This window comes from Colletotrichum siamense, assembly GCF_013390195.1.
Source record: "Colletotrichum siamense strain Cg363 chromosome Unknown KSG_Cg363_contig08, whole genome shotgun sequence".
In the NCBI taxonomy this organism is placed as follows: Eukaryota; Fungi; Ascomycota; class Sordariomycetes; order Glomerellales; family Glomerellaceae; genus Colletotrichum; species Colletotrichum siamense.
In genome coordinates this window covers 672,053-691,314 of record NW_023501021.1, presented here as the reverse complement: position 1 = coordinate 691,314, position 19,262 = coordinate 672,053, and the positions used below count along the sequence as shown (strand labels likewise).

Sequence of the window (19,262 nt, the reverse complement as noted above, 5' to 3'; positions counted from 1 at the left end):
CGACGCCCGAGAGGCAGCTTGGGAAGGGGGGAGAAGACGAGATGCCAAGATGTAGTTGGAATAAGATAAAAAGAGGCGTTCTTCTCCCCGGGTTCTGGTGCTTGTAGTCAGTAGGCTCTACACCTCTCTCCGCTCTTTGACACGCCAAGCGATCGTCGTGGTTCAACCGCCAAGTCAACCCCCTGCTCTAGTCAATCCTCAGCACGTTCTTTTGAACCATTCAGAATGAAGGCCACCACCTTGGCAACCTTTGCCTTGTCGGCGCTCCTCCAGGGAGCCTCCGCCAAGGAGATCCCGCCCAGTGAGCTCGTCTCTGAGATCTACGACAGCGGTTCCGTCCACATGGACCTCATGGCCCGTAAGAAGGTAAGCGATTGACAACTTGTTCAAGTCAAGACAACGCGTCTGCTGACACGCAGTCAATTAGGAATCATGGGACCGCCAGAGAGCCGCCGGAGAGATGGAGTCCACTGCTTACCGCAGCCGTCTCGCCGAGGAGGGCCCCGTCTCCTGCGTGAACGGTGTTGCTGAGGTCGTTCCTGGCGATGCCATGAACACCTTCAAGTGCAGCAACATCGACTTCTACGACTTCAAGAGCCACTCCGACCTTGGCTCCACCACCGGCGAGGGTTCTTCCTCCTGGGGCTGGACCAGCCCTGACGGTCGCGAGTTCGCCGTCATCGCCCAGGCTGACGGTGCCGCCTTCGCTGAGGTCACCAAGGAGGGCAAGCTCGTCTACCTCGGACGTCTGCCTCAGTACTCTACCACGTCCATCTGGCGTGAGCTTCGTGGTTACAAGAACTACATCGTCATTGGCAGTGAAGCTGCCCGTCACGGTGTCCAGATCTTTGATCTGACCAAGGTCAGTTATGCACAGTCTTTTCGGCTTTCATTAGTTGGGTTTACTAACATTGCACCAGCTCTTGGACCTTGACCCCGCCAACCCCAAGACCTTCGACCCTAAGGCCGACTTGACCTCTTGGTGGAACGGTCTCCCCAACGGCTCTACTCACAACATCGTCATCAACGAGGAGAAGGAGTACGCCGTCGCCGTCGGTGCTCAGCCTCGCTCCAGCACTTGCCGCTCTGGTCTGATCTTCATTGACCTCAGCGACCCCGAGAACCCGACCTCTCCCGGTTGCGCCGGTGGTGACGGTTACGTCCACGACGCTCAGTGCCTCGTCTACCGCGGCCCTGATGAGAAGTACTTCGGCCGTGACATCTGCTACGGCTACAACGAGGACACTCTGACCATGTGAGTCTACATGAGTGATGTTCGAAGGTTCTCAAGCTAACAATCCCATCAGCTACGATGTCACTGAGAAGAACACCACCAACATCATCTCTCGCACCTCCTACGAGGGTGCCAGCTGTACGTAACTAGCCTTCCTGCAAGTGATTATAGTCGTTAATGGAATTGAAACAGACACTCACCAGGGTTGGGTTACCAACACCGAGTGGCAAGAGTACCTCGTCCTCGACGACGAGTACGACGAGTACGATGCCACTGGCCCCGCTGCCTCTGGATACCCCATCACCTACTTCTGGGACATCCGCTCCCTCGAGGCCCCTAAGCAGACTGGTGTCTACAAGAGCGCCGCCTACGGTATCGACCACAACCAGTTCGTCATTGACGGTTTCGCCTACCAGAGCCACTACGGCGCCGGCCTCCGCGTTATCGACGTCTCTTCCCTGCCCGAGGACCCCACCGGCGGTAAGGTCACCGAGGTCGGCTTCTTCGACATCTACCCCGAGAACGACGCCGAGCCCAACGGAGGATCCATCGACTTCGTCGGCACCTGGAGCCACTACCCCTACTTCAAGAGCGGCTACATCCTGGTCAACACCATTGAGCGTGGTGCTTTCCTCGTCAAGCGCACTGCCTAAATCGCTGCTTGAGGCAACTAAATCCGCAACCCTCCGGGGGCGTGGGCTTGCATTGCTCCTTCGAGTTGCAGGTTAACACTCGGCATGCCGAGATGCTCTTTTACATCTTCATGTTAATAGTAATCACAACTGTTGATAAATACCAATACCAATTTTTGATGCCATTTTCGGAAGACAAGTGATGAAAAGTGTGGCTTCATAAGCGCGCATCAAGGTTAGCCTGACATCCGTCTCGAAGACAAAGAATTTCTGCCCACGTCGGCCACGCGTCTGAATCCTTGCTGAGTCGAAGTTTCCCTGAAAGACTGGCGAACAGACTGCGTCGAGACGACGCTTTGACTTCGCCAATTTGCCTAACGTTGAAAAGAGTAACCAACCACCGAACTAATAGTACCGAGCAGAGGACGAGACAGGCCTGCACAGACCTCAGACTGAATAGTTGTAAACGCGGCAAACATTTGGAGGCGACAAAGCTCCAGTGATCTACAAATTGCAACCGCTTATTTTGTGGAATATTTCCAGGGGTCGGAAGGCCGGTCTTCAGTCCGCGGTTTAGTTGTTCTAGAAGCTGGCAAATCGCGGATAGGCTTTCGGCCTCCGAACGTTGCTGAAGGGGGCACTAGAGGAATAAAGTTGAGGCTACGAAACAATTGCGAGTCATCAAAAGGACGTCCGATCTTCTACCTTACTTGATGGGGATTAAACTCAGTATAGCCAGCGTACAATCGTTCCCCCGCATTCCCGTGTCTCCGCGTGTCCGTGGCTGCTGTGTACCGGGCAGCGACTCTTCCGCTGAGCGCCCAAGCATTGATGAAAATGTCGACGTAACCCACGGAATCATAATGCTGAAAATTTGGGAAAGCCCCGGAACGCACTTACGATTCAATTGATTGAGAGCTAAAGACGTATGATTACCGCCTGAGTCGGGGCGTCGAGGCGACGCGACAGCAGCAGCAGCAGCCATGGGGACGGAACAGCTGGACAGCATGCTGCGGCGCGATGCAAGGTTTCTGAGAGAGATTTGGTCATGGTTCACGGTCGGAGCCGTCGTCATATTCCTCCGTTTCTTCGTTCGGATCCGGATGGTTGGACCCAAAGGCCTCAAGGGCGACGACTATGTCATGTTCGTGGTGAGTATCTCAATTGAGTCATCGAGGGGTCGACTTTCTGACACAAGAGACTGCGCAGACATTAATCATGTACACTATCTGTTTCGTGATGGTGGATCTCGTTTGTAAGTTACCGTAATGTGTTCTAAATGGCAAGAACACAGACTCAAGACAGACCGGGAAGGAGTCATACTGACAGGAAGGTACAGACCGCTACGGCACCAACGTGGACCTCACCGCAGATCAGATTAAACTCCTCAATGATGAGGAAGTTTCTCGATTGGTTGAGGGTTCCAAGTTCCAGCAAGTTGCTTGGTACTCGTATACGGCATACCTATGGTCCATGAAAGGCACATTGCTCTTCTTTTAGTAAGATGATAGGCTTGGTTTGCAATGGCCGTTCTGCTAACAACTTCAATAGCAGACGGATGACTTTTGACCTGTGGCAACACGCAAGGGTATTGACATACCTGACTTGGTTCACAGTAGCCGCGTACCTAGCAGTTGTTGGCACTATAACCTTCAGTTGCCTACCGTAAGTATGACCCGTCTGGCGATGTGAAAGCTTTGGTACTAATTGCCTAATTGCAACGGTAGCTTCCAGGATAATTGGGGAGTGCGACCCCTTCCGAGTGAGAAGTGCGTCTTCAAGGCACAAAATCTACTGGTCACGACATTCTTCAGTCAGTCTTGCCCTACCCCAGACACGGCTCTAGCTGTCCCATTGTTGACTGTCTCGTAGATGTCATCACAGACGCGGCCATTCTGTGTCTGCCACTGCCAGTCTTGCGAGAAATCAGAGTTCCGCTATACAAGAAGCTGTTCATCGCTGTTCTCATCTGCTCAGGACTATTCGTCATAGCCGCGGCGATTATGAAATTGGCAGTGACCTTAGGTTCAGACCCCTCGACGATTACGGTCAACCGATGGGGCGTACGGGAATGCGAAATCGGGCTCATGGCCATCAATGCCCCGATTCTCCGCCCAATATTCTCACGCCGGTTTTGGCAATGGCATTACCGTCCACCAGCACGCGATCCGAACCCTATGGTCAGTGCGAGAAGAAGCAGAACCACGATCGGGCACAGGAGGAGGGCGTTCAAAGAAGATAGCTTGCTTGGGTGGATGAGCTCGACGCGGTCGCGCATCGAGACTGCCGTTGGAACGCGCAGGCATGGAAGCCCAGTGGACGAAGAGTTGGGAAAGGCTGCTGATGAGCAGGAACTTGAGCCTTTGGACAATACCAACGAGGCTACTGGCGATAACCAGGGAAGCTACAAGGATGTAGCGGAAGCCAGCGTGGAAGCTACGGACTCAGCGAAACATGATTGAAATCGAGATACCCGGAACGCATTTGAGATAGGTAGAGTTTGCAATCATAGATTTGAGCCACTTTGATGAAAAGAATTCCCATCTTACACTTTAGGATCATTGGTCAGATTTGAACCACACAATGTTCATGTGAAGGTGCAACGAATACGCATCTGACTTCATGCGATATCAATCGGGTGGAAGGATTAATCATACAAGCACAAGCGTGGCCACTGACTCTATTTCCAGTCCAGTCATATTTCTACAGAGTTCGCAAACCCAAGGTTGCCACCCATCTATCCATTTGTCATTCAGCGGGTGCCAACATGCCTAGCCAGAGGATACCATCTCAGTCAACCTACGGAAAATTTACCATGTGCCTCATCAAGCTCTACAGGCCAACATCAACAGGATCTAAGCACCAATCTCTACTCCAGTCCATAGCTCAAAGACGCTTCAGTCGGTCATCTAATCAATCAAGCAAGTAATAAGGACCCACACTGCCCATGTAGTTTACTCAAATCTCGTCGGCATCTTGCGATCCAGCGCCAAATCTCTTTCTCAGCGACAGGAACTCTCCGCAACGGTATACCTCAGGTAGTATATCTTCAGGAAGGCACCATTTGTCACGATTGCAAGGAACAGCAAACGAGCTTGTATCTTCGTCCTCGGTTTCCGAAGATTCGGCAGTCTGCTGGGAATGACGGAGAGGCCAGAGTAGAATCTGGCTGGGATAGGCCTGGCGACGGCTGAGCTGTTCATCGAGGTCAGTGGCTCCTACATCAAGCTCATCAACCTTGGATTCGACGAGGAATCCATCGTCATCATAAGTAGCTTCATCGAGGGGCTGTGCAATTTGATGGATCAGGGCATCAATGTTGATAGATCGTCGGGGACAAGGGGAATCATGGAATGCAGTGGCAATGAAGGAGCTTCTGTCGTCATCGGGCGAGATCCCTTGGATGGAAGTGGCCGAGGCCGCCTCTTTGTCCCAGGTCAATGTTACACTGCAATCGAGCAGGAGATTGCGATTCGGCCGGATGGGCGCGTTTTGGATCGGATCGAGAAGGAAGTCAATTGAGTCATCCTCATCAGGTTCATCCTCCTCCGGGATGACAGGAAGGGGTGTGGTAGTGCCAGTGATTGTCTTGTCGAGGTCCAAACACGTGGTTCGCTCCTCTGGGTCGATGTAGATGACGGGATCAGGGCTCGAAAACAGACTGTCTTTTTTCGAGGCCATTTTTTTCCTGGCAGACTGGAGCAAAGAGAATTCTCCGAATAAAGAGGTGTTATCCTGTGCCTCAAGAGACCAATCAGCCCATCGCGCATTGACCTGGCTTCTTGCGAACTCTGTGCTTGCGTTTGGCCGGGACTGCCAGTTCTCCTTGTCAGACATTGCATTTCGATCTCGGCGGCCTTTTCCATTTCCTGAAATGGGCTGGAGAATGTTGTTCTTGAAAGACGGGGCTACAGGTTTCGCCGAATTGCTTCGCAAGGGGATTCTGCTGGCTCTAGAGGCCACGGGCTTCCGCTTGATTTTGTTGATCTGCAACGGTCCGGGCATGGCCAAGGTGGTGTTGGGAGACGAGTCAGTCGTTGTGTCCTTCTGGGCATCCAGGGGTGCTGGCTTTGCTGAGGAGCAAATTGTCCCTTTCTTTGACACACAAAGAGGCTCAGGCTTTGCGGAGGGGTCGGCGTAGACATCTTCTTCCGAGTCGGACATGTCAGGATGTTGCTTGCGAAAGGAGACAAGTTCGGGGATCTCCAGCAGAGCGTCGATCTCCTGAACGAGACCATTGACCATGTCAGATACCTTTGTCCCACGTTCATTGAATACTGGAAGATGTTCGCAAGCGCCTTCAAACTGCCTGTCAATGGGGCTTTTGTGGAATCGCGATGGAATCATCAAGCTGTCTTCGTCACCGGTTGAGGTCTCGAGGCGGATATAAGGTCGAGGGTAAGGAGACCCGCTCCCAATGGAACTCGCACCAATCTCGGAATCGGAACCTGCTTTGCAACTGTTAACGCTTCTCGAATGGCCAGGTGATGAGAATGGTCCTATCCTTACCTGGACTTTTTGTGCAGTTTCGCGCGAGTTCAAGGCTCATGGCCGAGGAAGTGTCGCCAGTCTCTGACGGCTCCGACGAGTTCTAGTCGCCGTACATGTCGATAATCTGGTCCAACATATCTTCTACTGGATCGCCAAAAGGCCTTGAGGCCCTTGCCTTGAGGTCACACTCTCCCTCGCAGGGTTTCTGGGGTTGGCGTCCTGGGTGGATGATGGCTTCCAGAGCCATCTCGACGCGGCAGGTCAATCGTGCCATCGTGAAAGGAGAGTAGACCCAGGGTCGACGTAGTGGGCCAAGGTCGATACTCGGAGAAGCGGATACTCCCAGTGTTGGCACGAAAGCAGTAATCACAGCTCGTTGAGTGCTACGGAAAAGGTCGATGATGTCTACCTTGCCCATAGCTTTGACAGATGTGCCCCTGCGGGCTTGTGAGACCGTGAGAGTTCTTCTGTGGAATTATAGTTCCAGAGACGCGTCGACGCGTGGGTTCTCTGGGACTATGTCAGTACGGCTACGCGTTCGCGTGAGGTTGTTGACAAGATGATGGTAACCCCAGAATCGACGCTCATGGGCAGCGAAGTAAACAACTTACTAATTGGGCGGGCTTTGCGCGTTTCTTTACGGCTGACACGTACGTGACGTATCGTCAAAAGATAATTCAGATTCTTTGCGAGTCTCAGGAAGGATCTGATTGCAATCTCTGAGCGGTGCCGGGTTAATGGTTGTGCAACATCGACTTTTGTGCAACTGTTAAAGTGACAGCTGCGGAGAAGAAGGAGGAAGACAAAAGGCGCGCGGTTTGTCGCGTCTGGGTGGGTTTGGCAATTGCTTCTGTGTCCTGGACGAGAGTGGTGAGTGTTGACAGAAGAATCGCGATGTGGAGGAGAGAAGAGAGAGATGAAAAGCGAGGAGGGGGTGGGAGGGGGAGATGTAAGTGACGGGCGTGTGTGGGTGGGGCCGGCAGAGTTGTTGCCCTGGGCATGAGGCAGCACTCAACCTGACCTTCGGCCACGGCAGAAGATACTGATCTCCATGGAAACGACCGTAAACATTGATACAGCGTATAATCGACGCACGAGAAGACTCTTAGGGTGTCCACGGAAGGTAGACTGGCGCGAAATTTGAGGCCGAAGGGCGCAAGCTGGAGCTCGACGTTATTGTGCCCCTTTCATGGTAGCGAGATTTACTATTCGACGTAGATCTGATCTCTTTTTCGAGGACAGTCCCATATCAAGAGCTAATTGCGTTTAAACGTCACATTACGATGTCAGGTCTTGTTCTCGTACCTAGGAAAGGACCATCAGCGTGGCATATGAGCTGAAGTCTCGACTGCTTTCAAATATTACCGGGGTCGAAGTACAAAGATCTGTCAGGCGGAAGCAGAGCGACATATTGATCCGGGTACGGCCGACTCTTTCTTAGTATATTCCTTACTTATAAAAGGACCATCGAAATCACGTCTGATAGGAAGTCGATATATGGATGGATCTATAACTGGGACTGACGATAAAGAACGGCAGAGACGCCGACAAGGGTCACAAGGAAGGCATTACATATCAAAGATATGCAATGGGCTTGGCTTTGGGAACTTGTCACCAATAACACTGTTCTTCACGGAATTTGCTGAATGTTGGTGACGAACTCCTGTTTGATTCAATGATAAAGCTCGGACTACACAGACAACCTAAACGTTCAGCGCCTATTCCAAGCTGACGATCCCTTACTTCTAGGTGACACGCGCAGTCACAAAAGAAATCCTTGCCTCTTCTACATTCTTGCCCCAGTAAAATTCAAACCCCAATATCAGTTACAGAACAACGTCAGATGCCCACTCTCATACCTAATCCAACAATAGAACTAGAATGCCACGATTTCTATATCCGTCACCCCGACATCGATAATCTAAGTACTGTCCTAATGGACATCTTTGCATCATGAAGGACTAGCGGGCCATCGGATCCATGAGAGCGTCTGCAGGACCTTGAATAGCTCAAAATATCCTGGCGGCGAAGACGGGCTCTCTGTGAGCGAGTGGACGAGGCGAGGGACGGTCTGGGGCTTTGATTGTTCTTAGAAAGCGCCGCAGTGTCTTTCGACTCGGTCATGTGAATCCACTCGGCAACGTCAAGCGAAGTAGTTGTGTAGGGTCTCGGGTGAGCCGGAGAATCATCGGATGGTTCAAAGAACAAGACTTGGGCGTCTCGGACGTCTTGTCTACCATGACTCATCTCGTCGCTGTGACTGTCCTCACCGTCGTCCTCCTCCTCGCCGCCTTTTCTGCAATCCTCAGCGCTTTCGTTACGATCCATATCTGCGTGGAATTGTTGGATATGGGGCTGGCTGACATAGTCGTTGTAGTTCATGACGCTCTCGTGCGTTTCCTCGCAACGCGTAAGGTCTTCGCCGTCTAGTTCGGCGTAATTGAGGCCAGAGATCTGGTCATCATCTTCGCGGAAGCGTTCCAGCATTGCTATTGAGGCCTCCTGGGTGACTCCTCTTTGCCAGCGAGTCACCGAAACAGGATCGAAGTCTGACTCCTAGTCATCGTCGTACTCCTGTCGATCGGTTTGGATGATCTCGCAAACCTCATGATTAGCTGCCAGCGTCACATTGATACTCTGCCTGTGAGTGTCGTCAAATTTGTGTGCGCGTTGTGACATAGCCGATTGTGCGATGGTGCATGTCGTGAGCTGCAGTAAGAGTGACTGGACAGTCACTTTAGAGAAGCCGGTCTTCGCAACACTAAGCCCAAGGCTAGAGGCGGATCCTGCCGCGCGATCAGTCTTTCGATCTGGAAGAAGCACCTTCACGATTTGACCAGTTTGGCCCGAGACAGCGTCTTTGATGAAAGGCCAAAGCCCATCGTCCTTGATCGCCTCCAGCGGTGATTTGTAGCGATCCATCACTATTCATAAAGTACGTTAGCAACGGCAGGGAACACGCGACTCGTCAGAGCGTGCGGGAGTGCGGTAATTGAAGTCATCGCAACTGTATCAGAACATACCTTTAGAAGTGGGCGTCGTCATGCTAGAACAAAGTCGCCAGGTTTTTGAAATTTCTGGTAGTGTAATTACACTGCGCGACAAGCCTCTCGGGAGATTTGAGGGGGGTCTCTAGCGAGCAGTAGAAGATGTATGAGAGTGGAAAGAATTTGGGCCCGGGGGCAGAGAAGGTATAGCTTATGGACGTTGGCCTGACGAGGCAGCTCTGGTTGCTATGGACATCGCGAGGTGAGGCACCCACGAGGCACCCATAGCGACCACCACCACCAGAGCAACAACGAAGCCGATGAGTGAGCTATTCCACATTGCAAGTATTTCAAAACGCCTAGAACTACTTGTGAGATCGTCTTAGTATCTTTAAAAGAGAGACATGGACCGCAGTGACGAGGGAGACATCAAGGTCAGCATAGTCACGCAAGTGATTGCCTACCTTAACAGCTTCCCCCGAAGGGCCAAACTGTATTGAATTGGCCAGGGAGGCATGAGAGGAATAGAATAAGACCGCCTATTTTTCCTGTGCTATGTTGACTACTTTTCCTGTAGCTATTCTACTTTATCGTCGTATTTCAATCGTAGTCGCTTCTATAGTTATTATCGCTTCTATTATCGCTATCGTTTATACCGTCGTCGTCGTCGTCGTCGTCGTTATCGTCGTTATCGTCCTCGCTATGACTATTATCTCGGACAGGTATAATCAAATATATACGAAATACAGCCGCGCAGACACAGGCAAAATAGGCGGTCTCAAAAAAATAAAAAGGCATACCGGCCGCTCACAGAAGAAGAAAGTCACCAGAATGTTTAAGTTATTGAACACGGTTGGGCACTCTTGATGCCACATATGAATTGACTTGACTGGTTTAAAGTAATAACTGCGATGAACGTGTTCCGTCAGCTGAGTGAATTGCTCGATCAGGACTCCTCCATTTTGTCATCCACAATCACTGTTATTCTTGGTCATGCTTTTCACCGCGCTCACTTTTCCCACACAACTGGACTCAAGCCCCTTCTCTGTAGTCTGCTCATCATCTCACGCTGCCAAGGGCGCGCCATTCTGCCACAAACTCCAAGTACTAGCCTAGCACGTCCGAAATACAAACTCCAAAGCAAAGACGACAACGACAGAGCCAAAAACCAAGCAAATCATCACATCCATCTCCATACCTCTTTCTACTCCAAGCACCAATCTTTCTTCATCCTACGTCAAGCATGCAGACATCCGTGGCTACAACAAGCTGGAAAGCATCGCTACCGATTGCAGACACCAAGTGGACCAATCATCATGCAGAGTACAACGACAACCCTTTTGGACCACTCAAGATGAGTGGGAGCACGCAAGTCTGGTATGGGTCCAGACTGAGCTCAAGGGGCTTACGGTAGCCTACAATACATACCAAGCGCAGGAATCTCACACAGTCAACGGGAGTGGTTCACACGGCCCAATCGTAGGTCTCTCCATCATCTGTATTGGTATCTATCTTCCCGGCAGTGGAGGCTTCGTAGACGCCAAGGAGCGCGGCTCCGCTGGTAATGGTCTGGATGAAGCGCATGAAGCTGCTTCCGAGGGTGGCAAAACACCATTTTTTCGTCTCCGCAGGGGCCTTCGCGCTGTCACTGGCGCGGATCATCTTGTACTGTCCCGTCTCGTAGTTTCCGAAGAGCAGGTTGCGCGCAGACTTGGGAGAGGTCGTGAAGTTCTCGCCCTCGGGCTTGGGAAGATCTTCGTAGATCTCCTGGATGACGCTCTGCTTGGAGTACGTCTCGTAGCCAATGACGTTCTTGTGGCCGGTCAGAGCCCAGTCTTTGAGGTCGAGAACAGCGGTGTTGAAGCCCTCGTCGGCCTGGATTTCCTCGACGTCCTTGTATCGCGCGAGCTTTCCTTCGGTCTCAAGGAGGCCATCGAGCCTTGTGCCCCGGCGACCAGCTGATCTGAAGGTGGGGAAGGCGACAAGAGCTGAGTCGGTGTCTGTGTGAATGGTGCTGATGGATGAGACCTGGGACACGGAGATGGACCTGACACGCTGTTTGTTGTCGGCTTGGATGGAATTGCCGTCGATCTGGTATTGATCAGAAAGGCCAGTGACGCCCTTCTTCCTCTTCAGGGTGCGGGTGCTGCTTTTTCCAGCTGAAGACGAGGTGCCGGCGCTCGAGCCAGACGCGCTGCGGCTGTGAATCTGCGTCTTCTTGTCGGTGGCGATGTCGATGGACTGATAGCTGACGCCCTTTGATGCGAGCGGGAAAGCTCTAGTTGTTGTGGGTGAGCCCGCGACGCGTGAGGACTAGTCAGCGTCTTGGGTATCAGCCGCAATGATGGGAAAGGTGGCCGAGTTGGCACCGCCGGGTCGTTGTCCGTCTGTGCCTGGAGTGGTAGCCAGGTGTTGGGCGCTCTGACTCTCTTCGGTGAATGCAATGATGTGCTTGCGCGTCTTGTTCGCGTCGTGAGAGTCAGGCATGGTGACACAAGCCAAAGGCTGAGAGTGCGAAGTGGCCTTCACAGTCACCCAGGGCTGCTTGTAGGGCTTCCGAAGGGCAGAGCGAGTGGTGCTGTGCTTGGCAGCGACGTCGCCGTCGACTGCGGTCTTGTTGTTTTTGGCGGTGTGAGCCTGAAGGCCGAAGACGCGAACGAACAAGCCCATTGTGGGAGCTATTTCGAAGTCAGTATCTTTCACCATTGCGAGATTGTAGAGGGGTCGCGCTGAGGAGCGAGGAGGCGATCATCGAGGAAAGGGGCGGGCATGAACGTACTAGAGTTTTTTGTTTCGTGGAGATCTATGTAAGTAATCCTTCTGACCTGTAGAACGTCTTGATAATCGGTGACGTCTGCGAAAGAGCAACTCGTCAAGGGCAATTGAGGGAAATTGAGGGCGCAAGATAGAATAAGTCGCCGTGTATGCTCAACTTCTCAGCCTGCAGGGTAGAAAGGAGTTATCTTTTTAATTGATAGTAAGACGATCAAGATCTGAGTGCTTGCGAGGCAATTGGGTTACCAGTCGCGTTGATATTGTTGGTTGACGAGTTGTGCGTGATGTTGTTGTGGGAGGGAAGGAAGAAGTGAAGCTGGAGAGAGAGTCGGGGCAGAAGAAGTGGACGACCCTCGACGAAGAGTGATTGTGTCGAGGACCCACTGCATTGATTAAAAAGAATTTCCTATTTGGGATAGTCGCGAGGCATCAAGAGCGTTGTTTGATGGGTGCCTTGGGAACAAGGAGAAGATCACGACGCGTTGCCCAGCTACCAGGCCCGAGCCTCAGGCGCGCCTCGAAGGGATGGAACCAGTCAGGCATCAACCATCGCCAACGCAATAAGGCCATGGACAACTATTAGACCTGATATTCCACGCCGATTTACATCTTGCTGTGATAGATGGAAGGATTCGGTTGCTTTTTCTTGGCTTCGGCCACGAACTACCTGTCAGCTTTATTGTCATAAATGCCACGGGCTTATTCAATCATGATCTTGAAGGCTATTTACGTTTTCAAACTATCTCTTCCTCTCCGTCAATGAAACGTGAACCTTGCTCGAATTCTTGAAGGCGACGGAGCTCTCCTCGACTGATTGAATCAGCCCAATCCCGAAATGCGGAAATGTGGAAGAGGTGCCGGCAGCGGGAAGCCGCCTCCAAAAAGTCACGCTTGAAGCCGGAACTTTCCTCTTCCACACTCCATCCAGGGCGTAACTTCTCCATACGCGCCGTGTAGAGCTTCCTCAGTTTGGTCTGCTCGAATTGCATCAAGTGTTCCCAATACAGAATAGTCTTCCCTTCACTATCTAGGCCATCGTCTTTCCAGTCGTCTCCATTGTCGTTACCGTAAATTTCGCGGACTGGTTCTCGGTTTCTCACCTTGCCATCCAAGAATGACGGCATTTGCGTGAGGAACCAAGAGGGCATAGTGGAAACGGAGTTCCAGTTTACCAGACCGGTAATGTTTCCATCGTCGTCTATCAAGATATCTTCCAAGTCTGTTATGGGACTCCAGGGAACAGTCTGTTGAGAAGATTATGGATCGGAGAATACTATCGGAAGCACAGTCAAAAGCTTTCGTTCGACCTCCGCGATAGCTTCCGGTTCATCCTTGTCTGATTCGGTCTCCGCATTTTCTGCTTCTGCGGTTTTCTCCAGAATGATAATGTTTAGGAGCGACTTGAGCCATTCTTGGCTGGACTCAAATGGCCCTCGAGGTATATCGTAGTTATAGTTATTACCGCAGAAAAACACGTAATCAACCACCCTGCCTGGTGTGAAATGAAGCTCTGAGGGTGGCTGGTCATTTTCTTTGAGCTCGTCGAAATAAAGAGTCCCTACGGTTCGAAACTCTTTCAGCCTGATGCCGGCGTCAAGAATTTGTGCGTGATAATCGGCCATCTTCTCAGCAATAGCTTCCTTCTTCGCCATCGGCATCTTTCGCCAACGTTTGTGGGCTCGTATGCCGGGCATAAACTCCATGAGCATCCACTCGAAGCCGATCTCGTTGTCACTGGGGTTGTCAAATACAAAGACTTCAGGGACTGGAATGCTGGTTCTTTATTTGATCCACCTCATGGTCGCCACCTCACCGCGAGTCTGGTAGCCAGGATCAAGTGGAAGAAAGACGCGCATGATGGCCTTTCTGCCGTTGCCTTGAACGAGATATGTCTTTTTACCACCCCATTTTCCGTAAGGTGAAACATCGCATCTTGAGTTCTCGTCAAAGTTCAAATGTCGACGGCAGACCTTCTCAATGGCTTCCAGTGAAGGTTCTCGTGCCCACTCAGGGCTCGGACCCCAGATGGCGTCGTGCTCCCATACTAGCCCGTCTCGGTTCGGTCTGGACATCTAGCAGACTCAGTAGGTAGTGGTGAGATAAGACCCCACCCTAACTTCCGAAACACCCCCACTTCCGAAATAGCACTTTTGATGTATTTTAACCCTCGCTACGATAATTATATTTTTATATATCGCTAAATATCTTAATTAATCCGTAATAAAAATATATAATTTTATACTCTCTTTATTATTTAATAATTCGTTTTTAGATAATATTAATTTTACTTAATTTAAATTATTCTATACTTCCTATTTCTTCTTAATTATTTACTTAATTACTATAAAGTATTTATTTATATTTAGCTTAACTTTAACTTATTTTTTTAGCTATAATATTTTAATTTAAACTTTTAGAGATTTAATTATCTACTAATTATTAGTACTAAATATATTATTAAGGTTTAGATATTTACTTAGTTTCTAAATAAATAGTATATATACTACTAAATTAATAGCTTTTAGTTTTAACTATAAACTATTATAAAATAGCTATTTAAATTATAGTAAATTAATAGAAAACTTAAGTATTTTAATTATAATATTTTCTAAAGTTATAATAACGTTCTAATTATTTATAGCTACTTCTTTCTATAATAATACTCTTAGAATATCTATAAGAGCTAAAGTGAAGATAAACTTACTTATTAATAGCTTAGTAATATTAATAAATTATAGTTTTATTACTATTTATTCTATTTTAATAATATATAATTATAAAACTTTAGATCTTATATATAAATAGTATTAGAAGAAGTTCTACTTACTAATTAGTACTAAATTTAGTTAGAAATTCTAATTTACTAATTAATACTTATATAACACCTTTAGAAATAAAAAAACTAATATATTAAGTAGCTAAATAATATATAATAAGTATATAAGTAGATATATTAAGTAAATATTATATATATAGTATTACTATATAAAATTATTAGAAATATAGCTACTATAGCTATTAATAACTAATAGATATTTAAATTATAGTTTTTTTATTTTTATAGTAGTTTCTAGTATAAATATTTTATTTAATTACTTAAGATTAATAGTATTTAATATCTAGCTATTTACTAATAATATAAACTACTACTTCTTAAACTCCTATAAATTATTAGAGAATTACTACTATTAAATAGTCTTACTTTTAAAAATAATAAGGGGAGGTAAGTATATATTAGTAATAGAGATATACTTAATAATTATTATCTAAGTATAGTTTTTATTACTCTAAATAAATACTAAAAGTTTTTTAATATATTTTATTACTAAATAATCCTTTTATAAATCCTTAATAATACCTATTTTATCTATATTTTATCTAAGATTTATTAAGATTATCTTAACTACTAGAAGTTAGAAGATCTTAAAGAATAACTTAATACTATTAATTATAATATATTTTATATATTTAATATTTATTTTTTAAGTTCTTATTATTTTATAAAATAAGTTATAATATAAGAAGCCCTCTATTTATTTCTTATTAAGGGATTAAATATTACTATTAATATAGAGGATCTAAGTTATAAAGATTTAGATATATTAGTAGTTTAGAGTAAAACTTAATAATACTTATATAAGAACTTATATAATAAGAGAAACTTCTTATTATACTAAAATATATTACTAGCTTATATAAACTTCTTTTTTAAGCTTTTTACTATTAATTTTATAATAGATAGTAGGATATAATATACTTTACTTTTTTAAGGTTTATTAATAGGATTTACTACTATATATAGCTATAATAGCTATAGAGATATAACTCTTATTATATATAGCTATCTAGAGTATAGTAGTATTTTTAAAAATATTAATATTAATTATAGTAGTTAAGAAAGAAGAAGATAAAGTTAAGGATATATAGGTAGTAATATACGAAAACATAGTTTTTAACGCGTTTCGGAAGTAGGGGTATTTCGGAAGTTAGGGTGGGGTCTTAAACAACGACAATGAGGCTTTCAGGCGGTGCTGACGTGATTTCTGGTCGTAGGTAGCAATCGTGATGGGTGAAGTCGTCCGGAGGACAATGTTTCCCAGCCAGGAAAAAGAGTCTGCGCGCGATCTACACTTATAGTCTCGCTCAGGATTTATCTTGGAAATTCAAACATATCACCTCAAGGTTGTGGGGCCTTGATGACTGGACAAACGTTTTGTGTGCGGAGGAGAAAAGGTGAGCAATTGTTATACCCAACCGGCAAAGCTTCGGCACTCTTCCTGGCGTTCCACCATTTCTGGGGCGCAGTAAGCAGCCTGGGACTTTTCCATTGACCATGATGAGATTATTACCCAAGTAACCACTCGGATGAGCAAGGATTTTAAAAAGATGCGCGCAGCAACGCCCACAGCAGGAGAGAAATTATTCAAAGCTGACATCAAGAAAACTGGAGTAGAAAACCTCCGGCTAAATTTGTTTCTGCGGCCAGTATATTCGTCATCTTTTACGTTACTTGATTCGCGTAATTGATCTAATGTTAATCGTCGTAGTCCTAGAGGTTTAGTTCATCCATGGATCTATCAAGCGACCCCCTTTCATTTAGTACAATAGGAAAATTATTGATCAGGGCTCTTGTGTACGTCAATTCGAAGCCCATATCTCCACAATGAGTCTCTACCTGTATGGACGCTTTCTAGTTCTAGAGCTTAGTTTTACTATCTGGACGACAAGGACGACAAGGACGACAGGGACGATAGGGATGATGAGGATAATGGAATTATTAATATTAAAAACTATTAGAGCTCATATAATACTTATCCGCCCGGATAGCAAGACTATTTCAAATAACAATGCAGCCGAAATAACCAGGAGATCAGCAATGATAGCGACAATGAGTGGATGCTCGATTCCTCTCGGACAGTAGGAAAAGATCGTCTAAGTTGTTTGCCTGTGTTTGGGCGGCTACATTCTCTACTTGCTTGGCGGCTTCGATGAGGACGTTGGAACAGATACAACGATAGAAGAGATGATGATGGTAACGATAACGACGACATGCGACGACATGCGACGACATGCGACGAGGGAAACGATCAGAGGTGACGATGGCGACGACGAGACCGAGTGTACGCGCTAGAAATAGAGGGATAATCCCAGGATTGGGGCAAACTACTATTTAATACGTTTGAACCACCCGATGACCCGACGCATAGTTTCGTAACCCTTCATTGACTGTCAACGGACGCTGTTAGTTACCGCTGGTCGTCGTATAAGTCCCGTGTGAAGCGCCCTTGGCACAATAAACTGCTGACCATCCTCTTGGCAACACTGCCTTGGCACTGCAACTGATCCTGCGAATAACGCCACTGCCGAAAAGCCAAGTTTTATCAGCTGCTTGGTACCTTGGCAACATCAGTCATCTTTCGGACCATTTGACAACCACCTTGTGATCCTCCCGAATCACCATAACCTCAATGCATAGATGTCGTTGAATGTGAGGCGAATTCTTGTTGAATTTTTCATCCGCCACAATCATAGGTTATATGATCAACAATTATTGTATGCCAGCACATCATGGCGTCCCAGTGACCCGGCCCAGGCTAGTCATCTGCTAGCTCGAGCCTCCACCTGTCCACCAGCACCATGGTAAACCCCGATTCATCGTACATCCATCGTGGTATTTGTTGACAACCAATCCCTGTATCGGAGTTCAGCCTCAGCGATCGCTATCTGGCCTTGAAGCGCTGCCCCGCAACTCCGCCGGAATACAACAAGATGCCGTTAAGCTTATGGTTATCATTCCGGCCGTCGATGCCTAAAGAAGGAAGCCTTGCAAGGAGTCGTCGTCATCGGCTCATGGTCAGATACTTCAAAGAAGCACATGCGCCCGCCAAAAGGTCAAGGTCACGCTCAGCTGCAGTCAACATCAATCATACTTGCCATCCGTTCTCGGGCTCGCACGTTCCGACAGAGGCGCAGCTCATCCGAGCCTTTGGGACTGTTTGTCGCAGAGCCCTGCAGGATGCACGATGCACAGTGCAACCACGTTCCGTCTCCGGGTCAACCGCCTGCCCGGTACGGAATGCAGGATCTGCTGTTTCGATCGATTTGAATTGAAAGGGTAAGACCACCGGTTTTCGGCAGTCCAAAAACGCGCCTTAAAGGGGACTCGCCTGAGCGTCTTTCGGCGCGCTACGAGCTGAGGATGCCGACGCGGTGCGTCTTGGTGTAAGGGGGATCATCCCGGTTAGCCCTCCTAGCGCCGATCTCCCGCCCCCAACAGCAGAGGGCGATGTGAGAGTGTTCTTTTTTGGTCACTTGAGATAGGGTTGCATTTCTTATCTTACGGATCCTTTGATGCTACCCATCAGCCCTAAACATCGTCCTGCAGATCTTGTGCCTTTGAAGCATTGGATCAGAATGAAGCGTTTCTTGACGTGAGACTTCGACAGCGTGTTTCCAATCGTTAGTATTCCAATTACGAAATCCGATGTTCAACTCTGCCACAACCGTATTGGGCAAAACAGCTCGGACGAGAGTGTGCGAGCACTCAAGCCGCTGTGTAGCCCGGGCTGAAGTGGATGCCAGAACAGCAGGCTTCCTGCACTTAACCGGGTTTGAAGGCCGAGGAAACATGGCATTTCACGGCATCTCCAAAAGAAGCGCTGACAGGTTTGGAATTGTGGTATGACAGTCTGCTTGAATCATTCTAGTGCCCCCGGAAGTCCGTTTCAACGTTTCAGGGCGCCGTTCATCGTAGTCGCTCTCGGGTTCTCCACATACGTAAGTCGAACGGTATGACAGCCCCATTCAAGTTGCTGCACGAATGAAAGGTGCATGTTGTTGGAGTGGATTCCCTAATTCCGACGGACCCGAATACATGACCCGACTGTGTCGGGCTTGAGTTTTCTTTGAGTCAGACGAAGGATCCTTAGTGCAGATACGTATTCTCAGCCGGCGGTTGAAGCGATTCCACAATCATGTAAGCGCACGAACAAACTCAAACCATTAGCAGACTCGTATCAAAAGCCTTCCCGCTACACCCGCTCTAGCTTCCAACGGCCGCTTGCCGTTCACCTGAACCCCCTTTGTGAGCCCCCTTTTGCATGTAAGACTGGAGACCTTTGATCCGATGACGATGATTGGCAA

At 48.0% G+C, this 19,262-nt stretch overlaps 6 protein-coding genes across 6 annotated transcripts; 2 read left to right on the top strand and 4 right to left on the bottom strand.

The window, feature by feature from the left end:
• Positions 1–225: 225 nt before the first annotated feature.
• CGCS363_v011812 (uncharacterized protein) lies at positions 226–1,887 on the top strand (the record flags this gene model as incomplete). Its single annotated transcript, XM_036643661.1, has 5 exons — positions 226–366; positions 428–862; positions 921–1,255; positions 1,308–1,372; positions 1,427–1,887. 5 exons carry the CDS (start codon positions 226–228, stop codon positions 1,885–1,887), a joined length of 1,437 nt encoding a protein of 478 aa, XP_036490438.1.
• A 962-nt stretch (positions 1,888–2,849) lies between these two features.
• Positions 2,850–4,328, top strand: CGCS363_v011811 (uncharacterized protein; the record flags this gene model as incomplete). The annotated part of the gene is made up of 6 exons (XM_036643660.1): positions 2,850–3,017; positions 3,076–3,121; positions 3,206–3,365; positions 3,418–3,531; positions 3,594–3,679; positions 3,739–4,328. The coding sequence occupies 6 exons, from the start codon at positions 2,850–2,852 to the stop codon at positions 4,326–4,328; spliced, it is 1,164 nt and encodes a 387-aa protein (XP_036490439.1).
• Positions 4,329–4,824: 496 nt separating this feature from the next.
• On the bottom strand, positions 4,825–8,844 carry CGCS363_v011810 (uncharacterized protein; the record flags this gene model as incomplete). Its single annotated transcript, XM_036643659.1, has 2 exons — positions 4,825–6,314; positions 8,628–8,844. The coding sequence occupies 2 exons, from the start codon at positions 8,842–8,844 to the stop codon at positions 4,825–4,827; spliced, it is 1,707 nt and encodes a 568-aa protein (XP_036490440.1).
• A 69-nt stretch (positions 8,845–8,913) lies between these two features.
• On the bottom strand, positions 8,914–9,402 carry CGCS363_v011809 (uncharacterized protein; the record flags this gene model as incomplete). Its single annotated transcript, XM_036643658.1, has 2 exons — positions 8,914–9,281; positions 9,381–9,402. The coding sequence occupies 2 exons, from the start codon at positions 9,400–9,402 to the stop codon at positions 8,914–8,916; spliced, it is 390 nt and encodes a 129-aa protein (XP_036490278.1).
• A 1,406-nt stretch (positions 9,403–10,808) lies between these two features.
• On the bottom strand, positions 10,809–12,014 carry CGCS363_v011808 (uncharacterized protein; the record flags this gene model as incomplete). Its single annotated transcript, XM_036643657.1, has 2 exons — positions 10,809–11,592; positions 11,659–12,014. 2 exons carry the CDS (start codon positions 12,012–12,014, stop codon positions 10,809–10,811), a joined length of 1,140 nt encoding a protein of 379 aa, XP_036490277.1.
• Positions 12,015–12,858: 844 nt separating this feature from the next.
• Positions 12,859–14,191, bottom strand: CGCS363_v011807 (uncharacterized protein; the record flags this gene model as incomplete). The annotated part of the gene is made up of 4 exons (XM_036643656.1): positions 12,859–12,929; positions 13,009–13,363; positions 13,427–13,853; positions 13,914–14,191. The coding sequence occupies 4 exons, from the start codon at positions 14,189–14,191 to the stop codon at positions 12,859–12,861; spliced, it is 1,131 nt and encodes a 376-aa protein (XP_036491147.1).
• Positions 14,192–19,262: the final 5,071 nt, after the last annotated feature.